Source organism: Taurulus bubalis, assembly GCF_910589615.1.
Source record: "Taurulus bubalis genome assembly, chromosome: 4".
NCBI classification, from domain to species: domain Eukaryota; kingdom Metazoa; phylum Chordata; class Actinopteri; order Perciformes; family Cottidae; genus Taurulus; species Taurulus bubalis.
The window spans coordinates 5048574-5074932 of NC_136592.1; the positions used below are offsets into that span (position 1 = coordinate 5048574).

Consider the following 26359-nt stretch of genomic DNA (forward strand, 5'->3'; position numbering starts at 1 on the left):
ATGGAGTCGGAGCGAACTGAGGGCAAAACGATGCGTTCTCAGAAACGCCCCAGTGTCAGCGGGAGATGGGTATTCCTCACCCCCATGGTAAATACCAACTGTCACGGGCCGTTGACACCACTGAAGTATGGCGGGCTCACCATTGAACGTTTCAGCCTCGGGCTCAGTAGAGAAAATGCTCGGTTACCGTTAGTTGAAGTTAGTAGCCTAGCTTAACCAGCTAGCTAACTGCGTGCTAATGTTAGAATCAGTACACGTGTTTTTTGTGTGCAGGTTAACAGCTGCAAGTTGCACCAGACAAGTGTCAAAGCCCTCGTGCCGGAGAAAGCCCAGAGGATGGTGAGTCATGAACGAAGCGCAGCGTGAGACGGTATATGTGTTTAATCTCCTCCAATAAATGCTTCATCACGTTTACATTATTACAGACCGACTCTCAAGAAGACAAGACGCCATCATGTGCCAGCGTCTCCGCAGGGCCCCCTGTGCACCATCTAGTACCTCTGGGATGTGGTGCTCAAAGCGGTTTGGATGCAGTGCCACATGGTTCACAAGATACAGGAGACAAATCTAGACCAACCCACATCGCGGGGGCCGCTTACTACCGAAATACCTTAAACCTTTCTCAGCCAGCAGGTAAATGTCACTTGGAAAGTTGTTACTAGTTGTATTACTGAGTTTTATAGTTAGAGGTTGTAGTCTACAAGTATGTATTATTGATATGTAAGCAAATGCAACTGTTTTATGTTGTGAACTCCGTGTTTAATGTCCATATCAGGTGGTTCTGGAGGATTTAAATATGATGCAGTCCCGGGTTTTCCCTTCCCTCGATCGCCCTATGACAGTTTTGCATCCAGCGTTCAACGAATCGACATGGACAGGTACGTCTGGTCTCTTTAAAACATTTTTTTTAAATTTCCTAACAGATTATAATATTATTAATATTATCTGTGTAGTACAGAACATGTTGGATTAGCTGTCACTGTGATCTGGACGCATGATTGGCATGCCATGTGCCAAGGCAGTTCTCCGTATCTTTACTTGCATTGTTCATACCCTTTAGTCATTGTTGGTTTGATGAAGTCCTTCTTGTCACAGTATTTACAGTAGAAATTATAGCACTTTCACTTAAAATGGCGAGTACTCCAGATTGCCACCAGGGAGCAGCAAAGTTCCTTTGAATACTCACCCCTCCTCTCAAAGATATGTGATATGTTTGCTGACAAATTGGTGGCAGAGCAGATATTAGTCAATCAATATATATATCGGTAATTTGCTCAACTAAATTCTATGCCTTGAGGGTGAAATACAGCCGGTATGTCCCGAAAAAGCAGTCTTGAACTGTAGTCAACCAGAAAAGGGCTAAATCATGCGAAATCTGTTCATTATCATTTTCCAGGCGCTGTCTGGAGGAATGCCCCCAGCTGGGCACTATGGATGAACTGCAGCTCCTCAACCTCCAGCACAATCTAATCGCAGGGATCCAGCATCTGTCACATCTGCAACAGCTCATTTTCCTGAACCTGTACGATAATCACGTCTCCGATATGACTGGCATTGAATCTCTGAGCTCTCTCAGGATCCTTATGCTGGGGAAGAACAGGTGAGCTGTCATCATTGGATTAAAAAAGAATACAAATGCAAGAATTTTGAGCAGAATGGCCTCTGTTACACAGGTAGTATTGTACAAATTGTTCTTTAATTTAACATTAGTAATCTGTAGTTCAAAAGGTCGGGAAGAAGGAAGATTCAGTTCATAAACACACTTTGGGAAACACACCGAGATCTTTCAGACAAACTCGTTTTTATTTCACTCTCTGTAGAACGTGACATTTATCTTTTCTGACCTCCTTCCGCAGCCATGTGTGGTTCTTGAAGAGTCAAGAATGCCACTGATTTAGGTTTCCATTGGCATTCTTCGAGATAATCCAGCCTTTCATCCTGAGGTGTAATGTGATAAACAGTCCTGAACATTCAGTCTCTGTACAGTACTGTATGTTCGGCTTCTGGGAATGTAACCCTTGGTACCTGTTCAATAGACACACACACACACACACATATTTTCCGACATTGGGACAAATTGAATTTACATGTACATATTTTCCATTTTATGTCACTCCTCAGAATCCAGAAGATATGCTGCTTGGGAAGCCTGTCCAAACTGAACATCCTGGACTTGCATGACAATCAGGTACTGTTCCTTCAGTTTACTCCCTCATCTACACTACAAGTGTGTTTTAGTATTGGTCACTTCGCTAATGATTTTTACCTGTAAAGTTCAGCAGAGGTAACGTTTCAGGCAGGACGATCGCTTCACTCCAGCATTTGTTTCCACACTGTTGGAGAACAAAGAGTCGAACACCATCAGAACACCACAGGTTCTTGTCAAGGGTCTACTCCCACATCCGTGTCCTCAGTGGCCCGAGCCTAATGTAACCAACAGGCACAACTGCTTTCCGTGTTTTTCATCGTCAGGGGTGTCGATGAGCTGGAGCCGATTATATTGCTCTTCTATTAATTGGAGTCCAAAACTGTTGTTAAGGGGCTGTTTGTTCAGCCGCCACGATAGAAACGTGGCTCGCTCATGCTAAAAGCCTGGGAAACAAAAGGATGTGACGCTCCTGGAAAAGAGAGATAGAACGGAAAGGCTTCCCTTGGACAAATTATTGTTTTGCCAGCATGCCGCCCACGCCCCTCCTCAGAGAGCTACTCCAGAGACCTGATAAGGCTCCATTCCCACTCTGATGTTGGCTGCTCTTTGCATAAGCAGGCATCCCGCTCGCTATTCCACATCTGCTGTTATTTCCCCCCCGACAGCGGACACTTATTGTGTTCCCTCACTACATCTCTACAGTTAATTTAAATAAGTAAATCTCTATATTTTTTGTCCTGGCCTTGTTGGCGCATTGCATTCAGAGGTAGCCATTTGTTGGCAGGCGCCTGTTGGGGAGCAGATGATAAATCTATTGTTCCAACCAGGACAGGTTGCTTTTCACTCACTGACCTCAGAACCTCCTGCTTTGTGCATTGGAATAACTGTTCAATAACCTTTTTACTTAATGTTTTCCAAACTCACTGGATACCCGACCACCCAAATGCGTTGTGAATTGAATTGCGGTGCGATGACGCGAGACGGCGACGTCACTCGCGTTGCAGTCTCGCGGAATTGTCAGGGAATTGATGGCTTTCGTGGATTCAAACAAAGAACGAAGAAGCCGTGGTTGTTGTTTAGTCGCTACTGGTCATTTACACCGGCTGCTCTTACTATTTCCTGTTGCGTGCACGCTTCAACTGAAGTCGGTACATCCCTGTCTTCCTCCCATCTTCTAGCAGTGAGCCTCACTTCACCCCACCGACTCTTTTCATGCCTTCTTTCCATAACAGGACGTCGTCTCATTTCCAGTTGGCTGGAAGCATCCTAAGGGAGATATTCTCTGTGGGAGCGTGCATCCAAACGCACACTTGGCCCTCAGAGATCAAGTGTCGGGGGGGTTACGATGTGACCTGACAATGTTGGATAACCAGTCTCTAGTTCGGCGGTGGTGTGTTTCATTTTTTTCTTCCACTCGAGCAGTTTGACTTGAGCACCCGCAGAAGACCGTGGAGAATGCCCTACAGGGTCTGTAAAACTAAGGGAAAGTATCACAGACCTGGTGAGGTTCGTTAAGCCCATGTCCATGGTGGAAATAATTAAATCCCTCCTGCAAATCGGGATGAGATTTAGTTGGACTTCATCTGTCATGTGTGGTGAGCATAGCACTAACTGGGTTAGGGTGAAGCTGGAACCGAGACTCCCCACCAGCGTGCTCTGCGACGCTTTGCCGTCATTGACTACGCCTCTAAGCGTAAGATTTGGGCACATTCTCAAGGGTGGTGTTTAACAGGAGAGTTCACCCCCAGAATTCAAACTACATATTCTCCTTCTCACCTGATGCGCTGTTTATCAATCTAGATTGTTTCGGTGCGAGTTGCTTACTTTTGGAGAAACTCTTCCATGTAATATGGGACTGTACTGCTCTCAGCTTGTGGCTTGTTTTTGAAAGAAAATAATTCCCACATGAAACTGTAGTTTCGCCAAAGGTCTGGGCCTTGAGATCATGTTCACCTTGTGCGAGTGTTTTTTTGCTCACCATAATAATCTATGGAAGGCAAGGCTCACTAAGAGTGCAGCTGTGTGCCACCCACCGGCTGCTCTACGTTCACGCATTTTCCTTCCAGATATTTGGACCACACAGGCCTTCAAACCTTTTGAGGTGCCATTGTCCTGTTGTGTCCTGTTGTGTCCTAGTGTGCGATGACTGAAAGCATTCAGCTCGTGACGCCACAATACAGCCGCTGTGAAGGCCTTTCAGTGCAGCGGGGTGATCTCACTCCGCTGTACCCGTCGCAGACTAGCCCAGGTGGACTTGATGTTCTTATTGTCATCCACCTGTATATACACACCTGCTGTCAGCACACTTGTGCATGCATCTAAAACCAGCAAAAGTAGCAGTCTGCCCTCCCTGGTTTTTGATTCTGAACATTTGGACCACGAGGAAAGCACATATTGTGGTTCCCTGTAGGTTTGTGGATGTCTTGTTGGTATATTGCATTTTGGGTATTGCATTTTGACAGAACCTTGAGGCCCCTAAATATTCTCTCCCACAGCAGAGGAGCGGGGAAGATGTGCGTCATGTCACCGTTGACCGACCCTCAACCGCTCGTTTGTTTGTTGAGATTTGGGAGGTCAAACAGGAGTCACGCCTCGATGTGACTGACTGCATACCAGCCATTCAAGAGGTTCACAAGCGATACAGACTGTCGCCGTCAAGTGGCTCGATCGAGGGTAAATGATTGGAGTGGAAAGGTGAAGCTTCGGGCATCGCAACGTGAACGCAGCACACTGCGTTTGGGCTCCAAAAAAACATTTAGCCGTGTGCAGACTAAAGAGCTCCAAATAGATGCGAACCATCTTTTCCTTTGCGTCACGCTATGCCAGCCCGGCCTCCCTCTCGATACATAAAAAATCATTATATATGTTTATAATGATTTTCTACGTATATACTGCATATTCAAAAGTTTGGGGTCACTTAGAAATTTCCTTATTTTTCAAAGAAAAGCACTGTTTTTTCAATGAAGATAACATTAAATTAATCAGAAATACATTATACATTGTTAATGTGGTAGAGGACTATTCTAGGTGGAAACGTCTGGTTTTTAATGAAATATCTGCATAGGTGTATAGAGGCCCATTTCCAGCAAATATCACTCCAGTGTACTAATGGATGATTAGAAAACCCTTGAAAACCCTTGTGCAATTATGTTAGCACAACTTAAAACAGTTATGCTGGTGAGAGAAGCTATACAACTGGCCTTCCTTTGAGCTAGTTGAGTATCTGGAGCATCACATATGTGGGTTCATTATACTCTCAAAATGACCAGAAAAAGAGAACTTTCATGTGAAACTCGCCAGTCTGTTCTTGTTCTTAGAAATGAAGGCTATTCCATGTGAGAAATTGCGAAGAAACTGACAATTTGTCTGGGTGACCCCAAACCTATGAGCAGTAGTGTGTGCTATGTCACATTGTTTTATGGCATGTAATATCTTCATCTCGCTGCTTGCTTCCATCCAGATCTGCAGGATAGAAAACGTGTGTCACCTGAGCGAGCTGCAAGCGCTGAACCTGGCGGGGAACGGCATATCCAGAGTGGAGAACCTGCAGGGCCTGGACGGTTTGACAGAACTCAACCTGAGACACAACTGCGTCTCTGCTGTGGTGAGGAGGGGCCCCCAATGTTTCCCAATTAGCAGCAGCTTAAAAGCTTTTTATTCCCTGCATGCTCACTATTCTACTCCTTCATGTTCACGCGGTCTTATTTTCAACCAAGACTGTAGCCTCTGCTGCCCTTTTCCCTTTGTGGGGCTCATGTTTTCTTTCCTTTGAAAGTGCCAGTAGGTGTTAGAAACATTGTGTATCAAACAAATGTGTCATGTACATGCACCCTGACAACTGTTTTTTGTTTTTCTATGTTCTTCATAGGATGAAAGAACAAGTAGCGTGCTCCATCTTTCATCTTCATGTCATTCCTTTGGCCCACGTCCTCTGCGTGGTTACGGTTTCCCTCCTGTTATGGGATCACATATAGCATAGTTTTCACTGTCACAAAATAACAAACACAGACATGGATGACATCAATAGAATCTTTGTAAGAAAGTCCGTGGTTGAAATGTATCTCCGTGCTGTTACCTTGGGAGACCTAGCTCATTACCCACAACCTCCCTTTGACTTCCTGGCGCAGTAAAAAAAGAAACTGGATATTCTTAACGCAGAGATTCGCTCCCCTCGGTTCCTTTTAGTTTTAATCTGATAAACAGAACAGTGCATGCCAAAACAGGCCCCTTCATTTGTATGCAAATCCCCTAAACCCTTTCCTGCTTCTTGAGGTTAGGAAATAAGGAATGGAATCCAACATTGTGTTGTATACAAAAAAACAACTCTCCCCATCACTCACCCTGTCCTCCTCCGCCTCAAGTTCTGATCAAAAACCGCTTCCAGTCCTAATTATCGGATGTAGTGTTTTATTTGGACGCACAGGTGAGGAGGAATGCTGCACCTCAGCAGATTCTCCAGCCTCTGTCATTACTGGTGTTTGCTGCCAGGCGCTTGTATCAGGCACAACGTAAATAATCATCCTCCAGGTGTCCAGGTTCATTCAAAGTACATGAAAAGTGGAATTCTTGGCTAGAAAAAAAACAGCTGTGAGTGACTTGGAATAAGTAAGTTGAAGACTTGCATGTATGTTACGCTCAGTCATGTCAAGAGGAGGAGAATCCCGTGTTCTCATCTTTTCTCACAAGACTGGAACGTGCAACGACCAGTCTGCTTCCATAATGTCAATATACTGATAAACAGGTGTGGGTGTTGAAGTGCGCGGGCGTGTGACTCACTTCCCTTGAGAACTGGACATTTCATAGACACAACCAACTCCAGCTGCATAGCTGTGTTATACTGACCTTGCCAACCTGAACTTTAATATACATGAAGAGTATTGGAGAATAACAGCAGAATATAAGGATTTATATTATCATGTTTACACCCAGGCGGCAACCTCCGCTTCTGAAAAGTGCCTTAAACTTGCATTCTCTCTAATGGCCAGCAGGGGGCGACTCCTCTGGTTGCAAAAAGAGGTCTGATTGTATAGAAATCTATGAGAAAATGACTCTACCTCTCTCTAGATTTATTCCCTCAGTAAACATTGTAAAAATGAGTTTATGGTCTCAATCGCTAGTTTCAGTTTTCAAAGTTTTAGCCTTTGGTTGTACTTCTCGCCCTCTCGCCAAAACACTGAACTCGAGGCTTCAAAACCGCCGTCCACAGGCCAATGGGTGACGTCACATCGACTACATTCACTTCTTATACTCAGTCTATGGTTTACACTTGCTGGCTGATGGGTCTTTCCAAAGAGGTATCCTCTGGCAGTTAGTAAGTGAGGCATTTTACATTTTTGGCAGCAGAAACAGAGATTTGTTTGGAAGAGTTCAGTAGTCAGCCGGAGCATTGATGGAACAGACGAAGCAGAAAAGCAGAGAAGTCCCCCAGAGGCCAACTGGCTTCATGGATTAGCAGGAGCTTTTATTTTCTTGTCATCTTGTGGGGCCAGAGAGTCAAGCATCACTACCATTGAGAAACAAAAGAAAAGAACAATGCTGTGTGGAAGCTCCTCTGTGTGTGTGCAATCCAAACTATTGATTAATAAAACAAAACCTGTGCAAAATCCAACAATAATCACTTAACACCAGATTACTGTACGTGCATAACGCACAGCGTCTAGTGCACGATTCTTGAGGCCAGATGTGTGCCGGCTAAACTCACACCTCAAGTCTGTGCTTACAAACAAAGAGCAACCACAACAAAGTCAACATCTTAACAATCTTTAACCCCTCCCTTTGGCAGCCGCGCTGTGTACCTGTGTGTGTTTTACTTGAGCAGCTTTCATGCCCTTTTCGTCGTGTGGTTTTGCGTGCGGCGCTGAGAGGCAGCTCTGTGTTTGTGGAGTCCTGCCTCTGCCAGCGCTCACTGGGAGTGTGAGATATGAAGACACGCAAAGCTGTCAGCGAGAGGAGGTGAAGGCGCAGCCACACAGATACAGATACACACCCGCAGGCTGACACACGCACGGCAACGCGGCCGTACCCAACCTCGCATCGCATCCTGTCAGCCCATTGGCTCTGCTCTAACTCTATAAAAAAAGGAAGAAAAAGAGAGACCACATTGGTGGCCGATTGTTATACAGCACATCAGCTCAGTGATGACATCATCCTGTCTCAGACAAGGCTGCTATATTTAGTCTCAGACAGCGATGCCGCTTTCCCAGCTTCCATACAGGGACTGAGGGTTGGATTTAGCTAGCATGACTAGCAGTTTTTATTTTTAAAAGAAAGGAAAGAGAACACCCCTGTACTGTTAAAATGCCATGAGATCTAATATAGCAAAAAGAAATCCAGACACATTCTTGGTCGCAATGCAAATGATGTATCCATTGAATGTGTTGAACATGCAATGAGAATGAGTTAGTATGTTTGTATACAGCTGACAAATCGCAACACTATCTCAAGTCACCTGACAAATGTGAGTTTGACTCTAAAAATCAAATCATTATACGTTTTTTTTTTTTTTTACATCGCCTAAACTGAATGAACAGGAAAAAACTACGCGCCTGTCATCCAAAAAACTGAGGAATTCAACAATAACTTATTTTTACAAAAGGATGTAATGTTTGGTTTTATAACTGTATTCAAGCACAAAAAAGCGCAATATTGTGTTACATCAAATTCATTTATATTCATAGTTTTTTTTCTATATTTTCGAATGAACTGTTTAAATTGTATTCGCCTACCGTGTGAATAGACATGTTTCCTGATGTCACAATGTGCTCGACTCGTAAAACGTGCCATTGAGAAAAAGGAAAAGACAGAATTTGGGAAAAAGAACAACCGGTGCACTCGTGTTTTCATTGTGCTTTAGAACGTGACTGCGGAAAACGACCATAAAATAACGTTTTATTTCTCTGATTCACTACTTTGTTCGCGTCATGAATCGAGTTTTAATGCGGGGAAAACAACAAATCCTTGTATTGAAGCAGTCATACTGCTGAGCAGAGAGCAATACAATGCATGTACGTTGTAAAACAGTTCCAACAAAACGGACCTAAAGTCGGCAAATGTTTCCTTGGTTGCCGGTTACTTTAATGTGTGGGTCTGTATGGGCCTCCGTATTCTTTATGCTTATTCTCATTGTGTTGTAAAATTGTGTTTTGAAAAAAAAAAAACTCACTGCTCAGATATAACTATAGGAAACCAATCCATACAGGGGAGAAGTTTTAATTATATCAACTCTACAGATGGAGCATGTAACACAACAGCTGCACACAAAACCATTACAAAACACTCCCTCTCTCTCTCTACTGTTTCGAGGGTTTCAGGGCGCTGCGATGGGGTGAAAGCGAGGATGAGTAACTGTTTACTATATTTAAAAGGGTTGTGCGGACGGAGGTGGTGGGAGTCGTCCTCCAAACGGCGAGGCTGTGTGATGCGCCCCGTTTTTTTCTGCTCGAGGAACTCGCTAGAGGCGGATCTCTCGTCTGAGCGCAGAGCGGCGGTGGCTATGTGGTTGTGGAGGCGGTGGCTGCAGCACGGGGCGGACGCTGACGCAGCTCATTCGGACTGCTCCTGGGTCTGGGAGTGTGTTCAAGCATTGTGCAACGCTGGCCATCCACACACACAGACACACACACAAAGACACACAAAGACACACACACTCGGCGTCTGATTAGCTGAAGTAATTGTGGATGTGACATTGCCCTCGTCTCTGTGTTTCCTCTACATCTTGACAGCTGACCAGCTGCTGCTCCTTACCCAGCCGACTCTCTAATTCTGCATTGATTTATTTAGCCTGCCGGATGAAGAAACAGCCTTTACCCCCCCAGTCAGTTACCGCTGTGTGTACTCAAGCTATTGTTCTTGCGTGACGAGGTACAGTGTGTGTGTGTGTGTGTGTATGCGACTGGATGTATATGTGTTCTGGTGGCATTTCCAGTTCTCCCTCCTGCAGCAGAAGATCTCTGCATTAGCGCAGCGCACCCTCTCCACTCTCTCTCCCCTCCCCCTTTCCTCCTCATGCTCTCTCTCCCCTCTCTCTCTCCTGCCCCTCCTTTCCATGTGCAGACAAGGCGGTGGGCTGTGTGTGTGTATATATGTGTGTGTGTATGTGCGTGCGCAGGATGGGGATGCTGTGTGCCGGAGCCGAGAGGCTGCAAGGTGACTGAAGGGAATGGAGAGGGATACGGAGGTCTGACGACAGCGACGATGCAGCGCCCTCTTCCCGAGCGCCGTCTCCTCCTAGCATCCCTCCGTCTCTCACTCTGCCCTCTCCCACTCTCTCCTTCTCCCTCCAGACCGAGGTGGACCGCCTGCCCCGCTTGCAGCGCCTCTTTCTCAGCTGCAACAACATCGGCAGGTAAGTGTTCTTGCTGCTGCTTAACTCTCCCTCCTCCCCCACGGGGGGCAGGGACGGGGATGGTGGCTGGACAGTTTCGCGTCCGCCCCTCCTACTCCCATCTCCCGGCTCTTGGCAGGTCCCGGACCAACAAGCTGCAGGCAGAATACACAGCGGGTAGTTACTGTAACCTAGAAAACACAACCGAGACGTGTTCCTTTCGTCAGTAATGAGCTGTTATCTAAGGAGGAGGGTGTGCCAATACTTTCAAGTTATTCAGGCAGCGGTGGAGCAGGCGAAGAGAGACCAGCAGGAGGAATGAGGAGTGTCTTTTGATGCTTGGTGCAAAACACAGCCGGCTTTACACACTTTTACCAATATCTGTGGGACGTTTCTTTTTTATATTCTCAGTCTTGTCTCCCTGTCTGAACCCAGCAGGAAAGATGTCACAGAGTTCACTTGTTAAAGCTAGCATAGCCCTCTCCCACTGGACACGGCTGCTTTAAGGAGGGGCCTGTGTGCTCATGTTCATGAGCCTCCATGACCATCGTCACCTTGTGCCATGATGGATCTGACCCGACGGCTCCTCCGGTGTCTGACACGGGGAGTCATGATGAAGAGTAGGCAGCGAATAAATAATAGTTAATATCCGTGAACTCTTTTGCCACATGATAGTGACACTGTAAGTAAAGCGTAAATTCCATAATATGTACTATTTGTACACATTTGTTTCTTCTTCATAATACCATAATCACCTTTTTGGTGAAGAGCATTTCAATCCAAACTACTCTCTTTTGCTCACCGTGGCGTTGTGGAAAGCGTGTGTTTGAGAGACACACTGATAGGAGAACAGCTGTGCTCTGTTGCTAGGTAGAGGGACAGAACACAGATGTCTCCTTGGTGCAGTAAGTAGAGGTTGTTGGAGCCTCTTGAATGTTTGCAATTATTATTTCACATATTACGATCTTGCATACATTAAATTCCTGCTTGAATTATGATAATGTACTTTATTTGTCCCCTTGGGGAACTTCATTTTTTGTTGTAGTTTTTTATTAAGTCAGCTACCTCATGAAGCGGTGTATCAGGCAGAAATAATAATGAGAAGTCGGTAATGAAAAGCGGGTGCAGGCCTCAACCACACCCCTCTCGGCGCACACATACTTCTGATATTCCTATTTGACCGTTGATTGCAACAAAGAGTCAGGTGCATGCAGACTTTTCACTACCAATCATCATCACACCTCCGATACCCAAGGCGGCGCTGGCCGCTGTGGTTATAAATGCAACAATTATGCAAAATGCATGAGTCGAGCACCGTCCCTCAAGTTGCCACTTCATTATTGCTCGAATATACACATCTTCATTATAAGTTATTATATGTAGTGACCCAACGTATTGTACATGCATGGGAGTTAATGAATAACGTGTAATAGACTGATAATAGTCTCAGACCTACAGCATGTTCCAGTGTGGACGAGAGGCCAGCCCCAAATGTGTGTGTTGCACGAACCTCCAGTTCGTCAGAGGTTTACTGTCCGACCCTCTTTTGCATCCAAAGGACCCCGGCTAGTACCGGGCACAGTGAAATGTAGTCAGTGTTTCCAGGCAAATGATTCATGAAGGTCATTATCATAAATTAGTGATGATGGAATCTCCACCGCTTTGCTGAGCTCGACTGGGGTTTTTCACATCTTTGTTTGCCACAGGTCAATATCAACAGCGTGGCGGATGTTTCTCCCTTTTCATTAGCCCCCCTGAGTAAAGTCGAGCTGCCGGTGTGCCTGCTGAATTACCAGCCTTTCACGTCTTGTTTTTAGCTTGGCTCCATTCTGTCAATGCAGATTAAAGGTTCGAGAATCAAAGAATCAAAAAATAGGTTTTCTGGTAAAGTTGGATGACTCAGGCCTTCCCAAAATGTAGCGAGGTCACTGTGTCCTCCTTGCAAAGCATTGCGCCTTGTTTTTAGTTTTAGTTGTGCCCAACTTTGACTCTCGAGCTCGTTCAAAGAAGTTTCTTTTTCTCCTTTGTGTCTAGTTTGGATCAGCTAGCCTGCCTCGGAGAGTCGCGCTCCCTTTCCGAGCTCACCCTGGATGGGAATCCTGTAGCCCTGGAGACATGGTACAAGCAGGCCGTCCTGCGCTGTGTGCTTCATCTGAAACAGCTGGACATGAAGCGCATCACAGTAAGGCTGAAATGTTGAAGTGTGTGTGTGTGTGTGTGTGTGTGTACCAGAGGGAAAACTGGCCCCCGGCCAAATGGCTGTGGCTGTACATTTAGTTTATTGTCCCTTTAAAAAAAAAAATATATATATATATATATATATATATATATATTTCTTTCTAAACATTGTTTCTGACATGTGACAGTACTTTTTATCATGCAGTTTTTTTCTTTTTTTTCTTTATTATTAAACACATTAGACAGCCAAGAGGATGTAGAGTTATGACACAGCTATAAAACCCTCACAACTCGCGGTTCATCAGACGGTCATGTTCGGCTCATGGCTTTAACCTTTCTGTCGCTGTCGGAGCAAATGTTCCTGAATGCATTGCACATGCTGAGTCTTGACATAAACGTTATTATGATTTTACTGTTCAAAACAAACTTACGGTGAACCCTTCATAGGCAGTCTCCTCTCCACTGTCTATGGGGCCATCTCCACGCTCCTGTACACACTCAGTAGTCTTTGTTTTCGGACATTTGTGTAACAGTTATAATTTCCCCCGGTTGACTTTAAGAGTCAAACCTGCATCGGTGACTAAACCATTACTTTAGGCTAAGTGTTTACAACACACGCTACATATCCCGTTAAACAAAGCAATGATTATCCTCAAGCATAAACATGAAGTCATTGTATTTATATAGCATGCCAGCAAAGTGCTACAGGGAAATATCAGCATGCTTTTTAGAGGCTGTCAAGCAGGGAGCACCCAGGTCTCAGCTTGCACTTTAAAAGAATCTGTAAGTACCACACACCTTGCCCTCAGAACATATTGCTCATGCATTGGAAAAAGAAAAAAAAAACTCAACAATTCGTCGACAATTCAACAATTTTCATGTTTTTACTTGAATTTGAAGGTACACATGCTCCTTAACAGGTTTAGCAGGTTTCACGATCTCCAGGGCTTCTCGAACCCCTTCAACAAACTCCTGTCTGTAGCTGTCAAATCCTGAAAACAGGGATGGTGTTTAATTTCCAGAGAGATGCAAAGTTTTGAATATTTGACATCAACAAAGTCAGCCTAGGTCTACAGTTTCCATCTTTTCAAACTGTGTCATGATACTGCTGGGGGCAGACTTGGTTGTAGTCACTAAAAATCTATATTTTCCCCTCTAACCGTTTTGCAAAAAAACGAAAGCACTATGCTATCAGCAGTCAGATCAGATTATCTGAGATAAAAATACATGCCTGACTGCTGGCAAAGTGGCTATTATTTATGAATGGAATGAGACTTAATACGGCAAATGAGGAGACTACTTTTGAGCTTTGGGTAAAAATGAATAAATGCAGTTTCTCTCTCTTTCCAGCGAGTAAATATGAGCCAGAGCTCAGTTGTCTTATAGTCATTATATTTTATTGACTGATAGAACATATAATCCCACTCTGATTATATTTACCTGCTTATGCATTAATTATAGAAAATAGAGTCATAGTGACAAATAGAGATTCAAATTTGTTTAAAATTATTATTAAATTGAAAGGAAATATAGCAGTAGACTGAGGGCTTTACAGTCAAATAATCACCCTAATAGACTACGTGTAGGCTGCACAAACAAAGACATTTTGCTGAATAAAATAACACCTTAGTGTAAAGTAGTGGCACACACATCTTAATCTGCCTCCACCAGATGACACCAGGGTCTGAGCTCCAGTGAGGCGTGCGTTTTGCCACCATTGATCCGACTGAAGCGTCGTCTCCGCTTGCTCATCACAGACAGATGAATATCCCCCTGCTCTCGGCTGGCGCACTCAGATTGTGTTGGCAGCGTTGCATTGTGGGAGTTTTGGCCAAACAGCTGGGACCGGTTTGATCCGAGACTGAAAATCAGACAGATAATCCTGTGATGCAGCCGGCTGGTGTGACAGTCTCTCCCGTCCTCCTCCACAGCGGTCCAGTTTTCCCCCCGCCGTGGAGGACAAGTCTTTTCCTGGTGCCGTCTTTTGTGGTCCCCGCCTCACCCCCACCCCTTCTCTCCTGAATAATTCAGAACTCATGAATGGAGCAGCGACACTCTGATTGCACAAGCTATCTTTTTCAGGACGAGGATCGGCGCATGGCTGGTGTACAGGCTCGAAAAGAGGAGGAGAAGAAGAGGGAGAGCCACAAGCAGACCATTCATAAGGTACCGGTCTGATCCGATTCGCTCCTGTTGCCTCTGTCTGCCTGATTTAGAGTAGGAACATGTAGAGAATACACATATACTCTCAGAGTAGATTTACAGGTGTCCTCTCAACCAATGCCCTTTTTCTATATGCTGGGTCTTATGGTGGTTAGTTATTCTCGGTAGAGAGAAGATAACTAGTTGGTTCAAAGTATTGGATGGAGCTACATACTGTGGCATTTCCAGAACTACCCCAGACTGTACTGCTGATGAGATGTGAAGAATGTTACACTGTATATACTGAAGTTTGAATGCAGTATTAGTTAGATTCAGGCCGTTATATTGTTGGGATCCAGGTTAACGTCAGGATTAAGTGACTATTTGGACAATAACTTTGGCCTTTTAATGGTTATTCTTACTCATCAAAACATATTCAATGAGAAAGCTCTAAAATGTTTAAGTCATGCTCAGGATTTGTTGTCTTCTACCGTATGTTTGATCGTTGAGGCCGCGCGGGCCATTAAATACACTTTTTAGATGCTGACATGGACTCTCATGTGTTCACAACCTCAGTATTACACAATCAAAGTACCCTTTGGGAACATTGTTAGGAAAAGGGAGTTCACTGTCCACAGTGGTATTGTATCTGCAAATGGCTGCGTAAACTAAGTTCCCTTAAATGCGTCCGAGATGTTCCGTCTTGCACGGGCATCTGATTTTTAGTAAACTGCGTTTCGTGTGTGTGCAAAAGTACACACGGATGATGCGTGTACTGCCCCGCAGTGGTGTCTTTCACTGAGAGGCGGTCTCTGTGCGGAACGCATTGTCTCTCAGTAACCTAACTCCTGTTAATCCCTGGTGTTGAGAAAATGTTATACTGAACGCCGCAGCCAAGAGTTCGCAAGGGTGAAGGATGCGTCGTGAGTGATACTGACTCACCCGTGCGTCGGGGAGTGGCACATTCCGTAAACCGAGCGTATCGAAACTAGAGCTCGGCCAGGAGAGAACAATTGAAAGACCGCAGAAGAGCAGAAATAATCTCTCTTGCAGGGTGGGGATGTAACTTTTATTGTTGCAACTACAGTTAAATGTAAATGCTGCGGCAACCAGAGCATCCAAATTGGACCAACACATGCATATACAATTTCATATCTTACTTTAATGTGAGGTGATATCAGCCAGTCATGCCAGTAAGCAGTTTTTAACGACATACCTCAGAGACGAGCACGGCAGGAGGTACACGTTCGCCTGTGATTATGTTAAGTTAAACAGAGCGGTGCCATTTAGCTGCGTTGTGTGTGTGTGTGTGTGTGTGTGTGTGTGTTGCGTCCATCAAGGAGAAGCGGCGTCTGGCGATCCGTAATGCAGCGCAGCAGTGGGAGGGCGTCAGGGCCTGCCTGGAGCCGCCGCCAACAAACGGTGCTAAAGAAGAAGTCAGTCCGGAGAACAGCCCCGCCCACAGCCCCGCCCAGACCAATGGCGTCGCACAGGAGCCGTCTCCGGTTGAACCCAGGTACGCATCAGCAGAACATTGAGGCACGTTTCTATGCATGTACGCAACTGAAAGACTGGTAAGGTACCAGTGTCACGAGTGCACTATGACTGATTAAACTGTACATAAAGTAGCTCACATGAGAACATGAAACCATGAGGAATGAGTGACACTGGGTTGAGATTACCAGGAGGTTTGATTTATCGGATGTTGGGCATGGCTTATCTGTTGAAGTGGAGCCGTTTTAAGATGCAACTCGAGCACTTTAGATCTGTTGGCAGACGCATCTGGGGCCGTGATCATTTCAAACCAGTTTTATGTTTGCAAAAACCTCGACACAATAGACAAAGAGAATGTGATTCAGCTGAGAAAAAAAATCACTATTATGAGCATGCCTTTACAGGCTTGCTTCCAATTTATCTAAGAGGGTTCTTGAAAGAATAGTTTGCTCTGTTTCTGAGTCTTTTTTATTTTTTTTTATTTTTATCAGACGGGTAAGCCCAGGTTCAGGACCAGAGCGGCCGTCAGCGGGAACGGAGAACAGACTCCGCACCAACAGCCGTCCAAACAGCCCGCGAGATCCCAAGTAAGACACACATTTATGAGTGTGTAGACTGTATGAAATGTGGACTCTGTGTCTCCGTGTCGTCACCCATTCGGTTTCTGAAGAGTCGTTGTGAAGCTCACAGTGGGTGGCTCTGGCCGTCACCAACTTCCTTCTAATCCATATATGGTCGAGGAGGTGGATCATCGGTGGAGCTGAGGCGGGTCCCGGTGATGCAGACGCTAGTAGCTAGCGACCTGAGACGACACCCACCTGTCACTCAAAGCGACCACACCCTAAATTATGCCAAACTTTAAGCATTAATAAGATTTAAATGGGTTATATGAAAATGAACAGGGAATTTAGCTACAAAGACCAAAACCATTTGTTTCAGTACCAGGTATTAGCATTAGCATTTAAACATTTGGGGTCTGTTGGGATTGACAAGCTTTTGGAGGCCGCCTCAAGTTGCCATTTAAGGAACTCAAAGTACCGGAGATTGCCGCTTGGTGTACACCCGCCCTGAAGAAATACATTTAAAGAAAACCCAGAATAACCCTAACCTGCCCGGGTTCTAAAAGGGTTCTTTAAGTTGTTCGTACTGACCAGTAACTGTATGGGACACAAACTGATCTGATGGGATCGAGATGTATTGTAAATAAAAGGATCACTTACCTTGTGGCATCCAGCCCTGCAGAACGTTCTGGTTCTATTTGCCAATGGTTTGATATATCGGCCGTTGTAACGCCTCTTTTGCGTGTCAGCAGAATAGAAGTTCACTTCATGCAATGGACATGAAATACCACTGACATTAAATCGTTGGTTGGCTGCTCCTGCCTATCTGTTCTCCTTGTCATTGACATTTCCCATGCAGTGTTTCTCTTTTTTTTCTTTACTTGTGGGTTGGCAGAAAAGCCTTAATAGAACACGTAATAGTTTGGATCCCCGCAACAGTTGGTGTAGCAAACCCCTCTTGAAATAGTCTCTAGCGACAGAGTGACCCCTTACCTTGCTCCCGGTGTGTGGGTCTGTGCTCTGTGAGCTCTCCGGTGTTATCAGTAGCAGTAGTTTTCTTCTTCCACTGTTTTTAACGTGACACTGGAGTTGCTATAAATCAGCAGTCTCTGCTGAGTTTAATGTGAGCTCCGGGCTCTGATGTACTCTCCTGCATGACTGTGATCCAGGTCTGGATGAGTTATGTGAGGGAGGACTGGGATGAAAGTGGGGGCTGTGTCAAAGGACTATTATTACATGTTTCAAAGACGGCTTTTCCTTCCTGCACCAGGATATGAAAGTGACCTTTACAGGCTCTATTGTAACTTATAACCACAGAAAGAAAGGGCATTTTGCAGACCCTGGCACCACCAAGTTACCTGAAAGAGAAGCAAGATCTGTTACTAAAAGCCAGGCGATAAAATCCTAAAAATCCCTGTGAATGTGTGCAGTTGGTGGGAAATGGACGCCTACCCATTTTAGCTCAGGTCAAGTACTAGATTCCGGTGAAAAATGACATCATCCTCCCCAAGGTGGAGCACACAGGGGTGCAGATGATGGATGGACTCGTCTAATTTTTTTGAGGCCTGTGAGTCACGGATCTGGTCCATGGGGGTGTGAATTCCCAGGAATCCCAACAGAGGGAGGCGGTTTATTCTTTTGCACATTGAAGAAACAGCGTCATCCGGAATCCGGCTGCTCCAGAATCTCAACGGACTCTCGGTTTCCCGTTTAGACCCGGGGTTTAGACCCAGCCCATCTGGGCCTGGGGAGCGGGGCTCATGTGTGTTTTGTCAAACTGGAGACAGTCTTCTGTTTCGTGAACTCCAAGCCGGCTGCTGAGAACTATCGTCTCGATTAGAGTCAGAACAATGTATGTGGAAATCTTAGCATAAGGTGTTTAGTTAAATTTGTACGAATTCAGGTACAACCTGTCAATTGCAAAAGCATGCAGGGGCTCTGTTGCTGTGTATTCTTATTGGTCATTCAGGATTTCAAAAATAATTTTAGTTCCCATAACTTCCATATAGACAATAGTTGCGTTATTGGAAGTGAAGCTGTTGAAACGGTCCAGTGTTGTTCGTCATGATGGTAAACGAAATGTTCTGAAATCAGCTCACAGCACCTCAGGATGTAGGTAAACGTGATGACAAATAGAAAGAAGAAAAAGATGATGATATGATGTCACCTCTAAGTTATGGGGCGTACGACAGCGAAAGACTTGTGTGTGTGTGTGTGTGTGTGTGTGTGTGTGGTCTTTGTACCATTTATTTTAGAGTTTAAAGGTTCAGCTCATACATGAATTATCATCACAACAGTGAGACAGAAATTGAGCTGGCTCAAATGAAACCTTGAATCTAAGTCCCCCACACACACACACTCACACACACACACACACACACTCACACTCTCTCTCTCTCTGTAGAAACAAACTCTGCTGGTACAGTCTGCAGGACTTGGCACCAGTTAAACATCTGATTCCGCACTGCGCCAGTATCTGCCACTTAAACCACTTGTTTCCACTTTTCGGCTGTGAAATGCTCTTTTGAAACGTCTGCTCAGAGAGTGATGGTTCACGCCATCACACCGTCACTCAGTGTTTAGGCAAATGGAGCCATGTGTATGTCACAAGCCACGTCTATGGAGGGGGGATTAAGTTGCTGAGAGATGACAGATGTCTCTTTAATAAAAAAGAAGAAACCTTGTGTAGGATTAAGTGAGATAGCCCTAATTTGAATTAGAGTCTTAAAAGGCCAGAGCAGGATCCATGTCATTGTGATGGACTCTTCATACGCCTCTCTATTTCATGAGTGTATATGGTTGTATTGTGTTTACTGGCAAGTGTACTTTGTGTAATAGCTTTCCCAAAGGGTATTCAAAGCTGACTGAACTCCAGGGCAGACCCGTCTTGCTGTGCCTGCAACAAACAAAGAGGCTTCAGTCACGGCGAAGCTTCATTTAGTTTTCCTCTGTATGCACCTTTCTTTTCTTTTCTCTGTCATTGACTCTCATTCTTTTGTCCCACACACACTTCTCAAACACGCACTTAAAAAAAAATCGGTCTCAACAAGAATCTTGGATTGAGTTCTGTGATCAAAGGATTAGTCTTCTGTCTTTCTCGATTGGGAGGGTGGGACATATGAAAAGCCAGAAGCTGTGCTGAGAAGTCCCTCGAGTGTCGGCAGACCCAGCGGGCTGAGCGCCGGGCTCGGGCAGGGAGATTACGTCTCCTCGCCCAGATCCTCCACTCTCACGACTCTCTTATCAGGGAAGGGCACTTTAACGTTCCTAAAGGAGAATAGAAAGCAATTAGGCGAGACAAATAGGACGTTTACGAGGCCGCAGCGATGTTGCTTTCCCCTGCTTTGAGCACAATGCATGCTTTTTTTTTCAAGCAGATGTATGCAAAGCACTTTTCGCCCCCAAAGATATCCTTCCAGGATAACACATTCTTTGCGTTCGGCGTATCGAGACCGGTATACAAAGTATGTTTTTGTGTGTTTTATTTTTGCAGGCTTGTGGAAACAGGGAGCGGTAGCGTTCAGAGCCTGTCCCTCTCCGACAGCCACCTGGCGGAGCTGGACGGAGACACCCTGCGCTTGTTCGGACCCGGAGCCCTGGAGGCCCTGGAGAGGGGCTGGGGAGTTCAGACCGCCGGCGCCGTCACCGTAATCGCCTTCCGCTACATCAGCTTCGACGCCATTCTACCAGCACTGCCGCGAATAAGGGTCAAGTTCCCCAATCTGTCGGTGAGGGCACTAGCCACGTACCATAAGGAGCTGTGGGATTGTGGCAACGTATTGAAGACAAAAACAATGGAGGGTGCATGTTAGAGTGTCCTCTAACAACAAACTGCCTTTGGCCCTTTACTCATTGAACCATTTCCTATATTAGGTATTGTTAACTAAAGGTTGTGGTCATTCTGACCCTGCCGCACAAAAAACTATTTCTTCTTTTGGTGGCAGATGGCTCCCAACCTAATTTGTCATCCCTACAAAACAGTCAGAGTGCTGTGGTAAAAGGAGCACCGGTACCAAAGAGAAATAAATAGTTAACTGATCACAGTGAGAGCTACAGGAAGGGCCTATAATATCTGATATGTATGTATTTATTCTCCTTCACCTAGCTGCCTCGCAGGTGTTCCTGCTCTTGAGCATGTTCATTCATTTTGGTCGTTGCACCAGGGAAAATGTGAAAATAATAATATACGACCATCTGTGCCGGTATATTGCGACACTCCCTATTAAATATTGTGAATGAAAACTTTGCTCATGTTATCTAACATACAGTATAATCAGATGTATTTGATCCAAGACACCTCTTGAAAAACGTATATGTTTGAAATCGGATCCTTGCCCTTGCAGTCTTTTCCATGATCAACTCATTAATTTGCAGGCACAAACAAATATACAATAGATATATAGTTATACTCTTCTTTGACACCGACTTGTTACTTTTGCCGCAGCACCTGATCTTCCTGGAAACCAACATCAGCCGTCTGCCCCAGCTGGCGGCCCTGGCTCAGGTGAGGCGTCTGGACCAGCTGACCATCCACCTGGAGGGCAACCCAGTGGTCAGTCTGGCTCTGTGGCGCTCCTTCGCCGTCTACCGCCTCCATCACCTCAACCTGCAGAGGATCAATGGCCAGGAGGTGAGCTTGTCAGTGCGTTCTTCCTGCTGTGTAAAGGGGGCTCCTCCTGCCGATTTGTACGCAAATATAGAAACCAATAACAGATTGGACTCTTAATGTTGTGTAAAATGAAATAGAATATGTTTGATATGCCATTTTAGATGCAACATGTTGTAAAGTAAGGCTACTTCCAACAGCTGATTAGCTTAGCTTAGTTTAGCTTAGCACAAGGACTGGAACCGGAGGGAATCAGCTAGCCTTTCTCTGTCCAGCACCTTTTTTGGTAAATCACATGACCCTAAACTCAAAACCTGTCTGCCTCAGGTGACCATGAATGATGTGATCGCAGCAGAGCGCGTGTTCGGGACACTGGGTCACATAGCAGCCACCGAAACTCCACGTTGCCGCCTCCTACTGCTGCTGGAGGAGTCCAGGTGAGAACTTGATCTTGTGCGCTTAACCACAACATAACATTAACTACAACTTAATGACAGGTGTGCACCGTGTCCCGTGCATGTTGTGTGTTTGGATATGTCGAGAATGTGTGAATTATTAACGTGTGTATGCGTGTATATAGTTGTGTGTGTGTGTGTGTGTGTGTGTGTGTGTGTGTGTGTGTGTGAGATGTGTGTGTGAGAGACAGCGAGACGGAGCCTGGCACCGAGGAGCCAGGGGAATTAGACAGTGTGTCTCAGGGTAAAAGGGTGGGTACTTGGCACTTTGACACAAACATTCTTCTCTCTTCTCAGCCAAAAGCTCTCGAGGTCTGTCACTCCTAATGAAAAACATCCTCGCCAAACAGAAATCTGCTGAATTTGTCACGCACGAGAACTGTTTCCTATCATCCGGTTGGTTATGGGAAGCCTAAAGGTCAAAAGCTGTGCACAGTATCCCTGACTGTGTAGGAAATCTGTATTACATGTAGCTCTCTGAACAACTTCCATTTTAACGCCACTTCCTGCTTGAGCATTTGGGCTGCCACCTCGTCCTCAATTGCCCTCGTACTGAACATGAACTAGCAAACTTTAGCACAACATGTTGGCTGCATCTCATCCCGATTCATGCATGGATAATGATAATGTCTGTGCATAGATAGTACACCACAGCCCGAGGCCCAAGATTATGTTCTCATCGTCACTGAAATTTTAATCACTGCATGCAGTCGTTACCCCTTTAGTCAACATTTCAATATATTACACTAAACACTGTTAGGATTTGTCCTCCTATCTAACAAAACCCCCCTGCTGTATGCCGGCTGTCATATAAAGTGCTTTTTATGGATGGAAAAACTGTAGAAAACACAATAGCGTGTACGTTTTATATGTGTTCACGTGTTCTTGTCAACAATCTATTATCTTTTATTCATGATCTCATTACACTACATTCTTTCAAATAAAATGAACTTAACACGTATAGAACCCCAAGTAGGATGAGATGTATCGACAAAGAAAATTCAGTTTGACCCAGATGTGATAATAGCTCATATTTTTATAAACATTTATAGACATGTTTATAATCCATAGCTATATGATTTTGGTCAGTTTTCTGTCATCACTTCCCTGCTAGCGTTGCTAAGCTAATGCTAGCTTGCTAACAAGTCCATGCAAAACGTTTGCTATTGAATGGTGTCATTAGCAAAAATGGCCGGATGAATGGTATTTGTATTGTAATGAAAGAAAGGTCTTTTTTAAAAAGAGTGACCTTTGGCCCTGTGCCCCTGTTGAGAATGAGGAGAGTCCACTTCTTCTACTTCACACATTAAAAAATCACTTGGGGTCTCACTGAAAGGAACATAGAGGGGGGAAACAGTTCTAATGTGGAGTGAATGCACACAGCTATAATGCTTAATCGGCATGGTCTGTGACTGACACACACAAATGTGTTTTGGCACATACACACACACACACACACACACACACACACACACTTTCCAAACCCATCTTATATGGAATTTTTGCCTACAGCCTTCTCTCAAAAGACTATTTCAGCACCCTGGCACTGGCACGTGGAACATGTTGGTGCAGTAGTGTATCGCATGAGATTTCACACTGATCGACATCTACATGTCAACCCTAATCTGGTTTGCATCACTTTTAAAGTCCTATAGTTCTATTAGTGCACTCGAGTGAAATTGAAACACTGACGTTTATTGAAAATGTCAGAAAGTGGTATTCGACGGGCGAAAGAACACATCTTTATTACCTTTTTGGTGTTACTCCCTTTCTGCCGCTGTATCACCCCAGGTGTCTTTTGTGTCTCCTCGCTGTGCGTCTGACTCACTCTTTTCACTCTTCACCCTGAAGGAAGCGCCAGCTGCAATTCCTGTTGGAGAGGCGTGGCCGGCGGGCTGGACTGAGTCCGGAGGAGCTGCGAGACAATGGGAAGCTCCTGGGAGAAGGGCTGAGCAGAGCGCTGTTCAACTACCCAAGCAGAGACTGCAGTGCAGAGAGCCCTGAGGTCAGATCGGTTTAGTTTGAACAATGTTTAAACACCAGGACTCAATACTACATTTTTGGTTGCCAAAATATGAAAATATAGTTGCCATTTTTAGCCCCCACATATTTTGAGTAGTAGATGTCATGCAGTCACACGTTAACTTAATAATGACAATCTTTGTGTTCGTCACGGCGGGTGTGTTCCAGCTCACGGGGCTTCCACCTCATCGAGTCATCGAGCTCGCGTCGCTTCGGCCTCCAGTGCTCGCTCGGCTCCGTGGTTCTGTAGGATGGGTCGCCTTCAGCTAGTGGGCTGATGTGTCGATCATCGAGTCGTTGTTCCGGCTTTGCAGTGTAAACTTCACATCCAGCTCAAAGATGCTGGGATGCTTTGCCTCCCGAGACTTCGCAAAACAACTTTTAGTTGGCGAACCCTGCTCACTATATGTCAGCCTATACAACCAATAAATAAGATTTGGTGTTGCACTGCCATGTGAAGCTAGAAGCCTGCAAACCAGGAATGCTTTACCCTACTTAGCAGTATTTGCATGTAAAAGGCATCAACATAGGCCATCATAAATCATGCGCACCATCGGACATCACTTGGAGAACCTGCAATCACAGATAATTGCACATTTCCTCACCGGTTCTGATTTCTCTTTCTATGCCATTGTGTTGTGGTTTTAAAGTCCCAAACATAACTCCATCTTCATTTCCAACGCAATAAATTACCCGGATTTGGGACAACTGCCCACTCGGCAGTCAGGAAGGTTTTGTTCTATCAGCGAACAGTACCAAGAATTTGAATCAAACTAAGAGGGCATGGAGTGGCGCATTTAGGGTTCGTACGATTTTTGGTCCTCGTTTTTGGACTTTGCTCATGCTTTTCTGCCTCCTGTTCAGATTGCCTCTTTTACACACAAAAAAAAAGAAGGAAAAAAAAGGAAAAAGCTTTGCACACAGCATGCTGGAGGTGCTGGCGACTGTAAGATAAACAAGTAATCAGGAAAAAAAACGTCTTTCTGTTAAAGTTTATTTATCTCAAGCACTTCACTTTACATCTCTGTAAAACAAAACTTCAAGACGGGATCTCAAAGTCAGTTTTATTACTCACTTCTTCTATTTGTGCAGACATACAGAAGATCTGAAATTGTGTTTCTCTTTTGACATTAAAGTGGATAGTGCAAAAACAGTTAAAAGTTCAAAATAGAACAACATATAGAAAAACATTTAAACAACATGTATACAACATAAATTAAACAACATAAATTAGCAAACTATATAAGTGTGCGTTATAGCAGCGGTCAGACAGTTTAGCAGCAGAGGACATGAAGTCTAAATGATCTGACATTGAAAGTATATTTTGACTGCTGGAAATGAGCATTTTGTATCAATCATTTTGATAACATACGTGTGTTTATCTGTCGACATTCTAAAGAATCAATATCCTGTTGCAGCAACTATGTTAAACATGTGAATGTGATCGCTTAAATTATGATACATCAACTTCTTTTTTTTACCTGCACCCACGTTGTTCCCGCCACTGCACCTCGCCTTCATGCACCTCCAACAACTGAATCCCCACGAACGACGCTCTCTTCTTCCTCCTCGCAGGAGGGCAGCACGGAGGCATCGGACCGCGCCGCCCTGGTCGAGCAGTACCTCCAGGAGTTGGTCCGAAGGGCGTCCGACACCAACCTGAAGGGCGAGGCCCTGCACAAGCTCTGGCCCTCCATGTTTGGAGAGATGGTGAGGGACTGCGTGTTGGAGATGAGGGACCGGGCGGCCTTCCGCCGAGCCAGCCTCGCGAAGCTCTCTGAGACCAAGTGAAGAGGACCAAAGGTTCACACTTTCAACCACAAACACACACACACACGTGGACATAGCTTTTCCCCGGGGCACCTTGCAGGGCCTCATCACAAACTCCTTTTATTTAACACGTCATCGCTCAGTAACTTGCCACTGACTTATCAGTTGTTACGTTGGAACCAGAAAGGTGTATTTCCCTCTTTAAGAAGGATGCAGACTGTTTCAGAGGAATTATCATGACAAAGAATGTAGATTTCCACTAAAAACACACTTCAGTGCTTGGAGCTGTGATATACTTGAAAAGAGTAAAAAGGGACGTGTTGAGTCGCCGTGCATTGTGGGTCCTCTGCGGAGCAAGCTGCACTTTAACAGCTTTCTGAATGACCCCTCTCCACCGTATCTGTCATCAGCTGAAAACAACCCGTGTCTCTTTTGTTCGAGACTCGAGTGATTGCTTTTCCGTGTCTTAAATAACGTTTCATGCATCGATATCTCACTCTCTCCTGCCTGACGTATTAAAGGAGGGCACGGACAAGGACCTTTTCTTTGTTTACCACTGATTTTCTGTATTGTACTTAGTATTAAAAGATTCTGTATTAACTCTATTGCTCTTTCTGGAAAGCTTCTTCTTCTTTCTTTTTTTACAGGAGGGATGAAGTC

At 45.0% G+C, this 26359-nt stretch overlaps 1 protein-coding gene across 1 annotated transcript; it reads left to right on the top strand.

The window, feature by feature from the left end:
- lrrc49 (leucine rich repeat containing 49) lies at window positions 1–25720 on the top strand (the record flags this gene model as incomplete). The annotated part of the gene is made up of 17 exons (XM_079217465.1): window positions 1–87; window positions 274–339; window positions 426–633; window positions 776–878; window positions 1397–1600; window positions 2122–2188; window positions 5610–5753; window positions 10432–10493; window positions 12507–12654; window positions 14733–14816; window positions 16133–16308; window positions 16778–16873; window positions 20340–20574; window positions 21291–21476; window positions 21780–21889; window positions 23759–23912; window positions 25505–25720. 17 exons carry the CDS (start codon window positions 1–3, stop codon window positions 25718–25720), a joined length of 2346 nt encoding a protein of 781 aa, XP_079073591.1.
- Window positions 25721–26359: the final 639 nt, after the last annotated feature.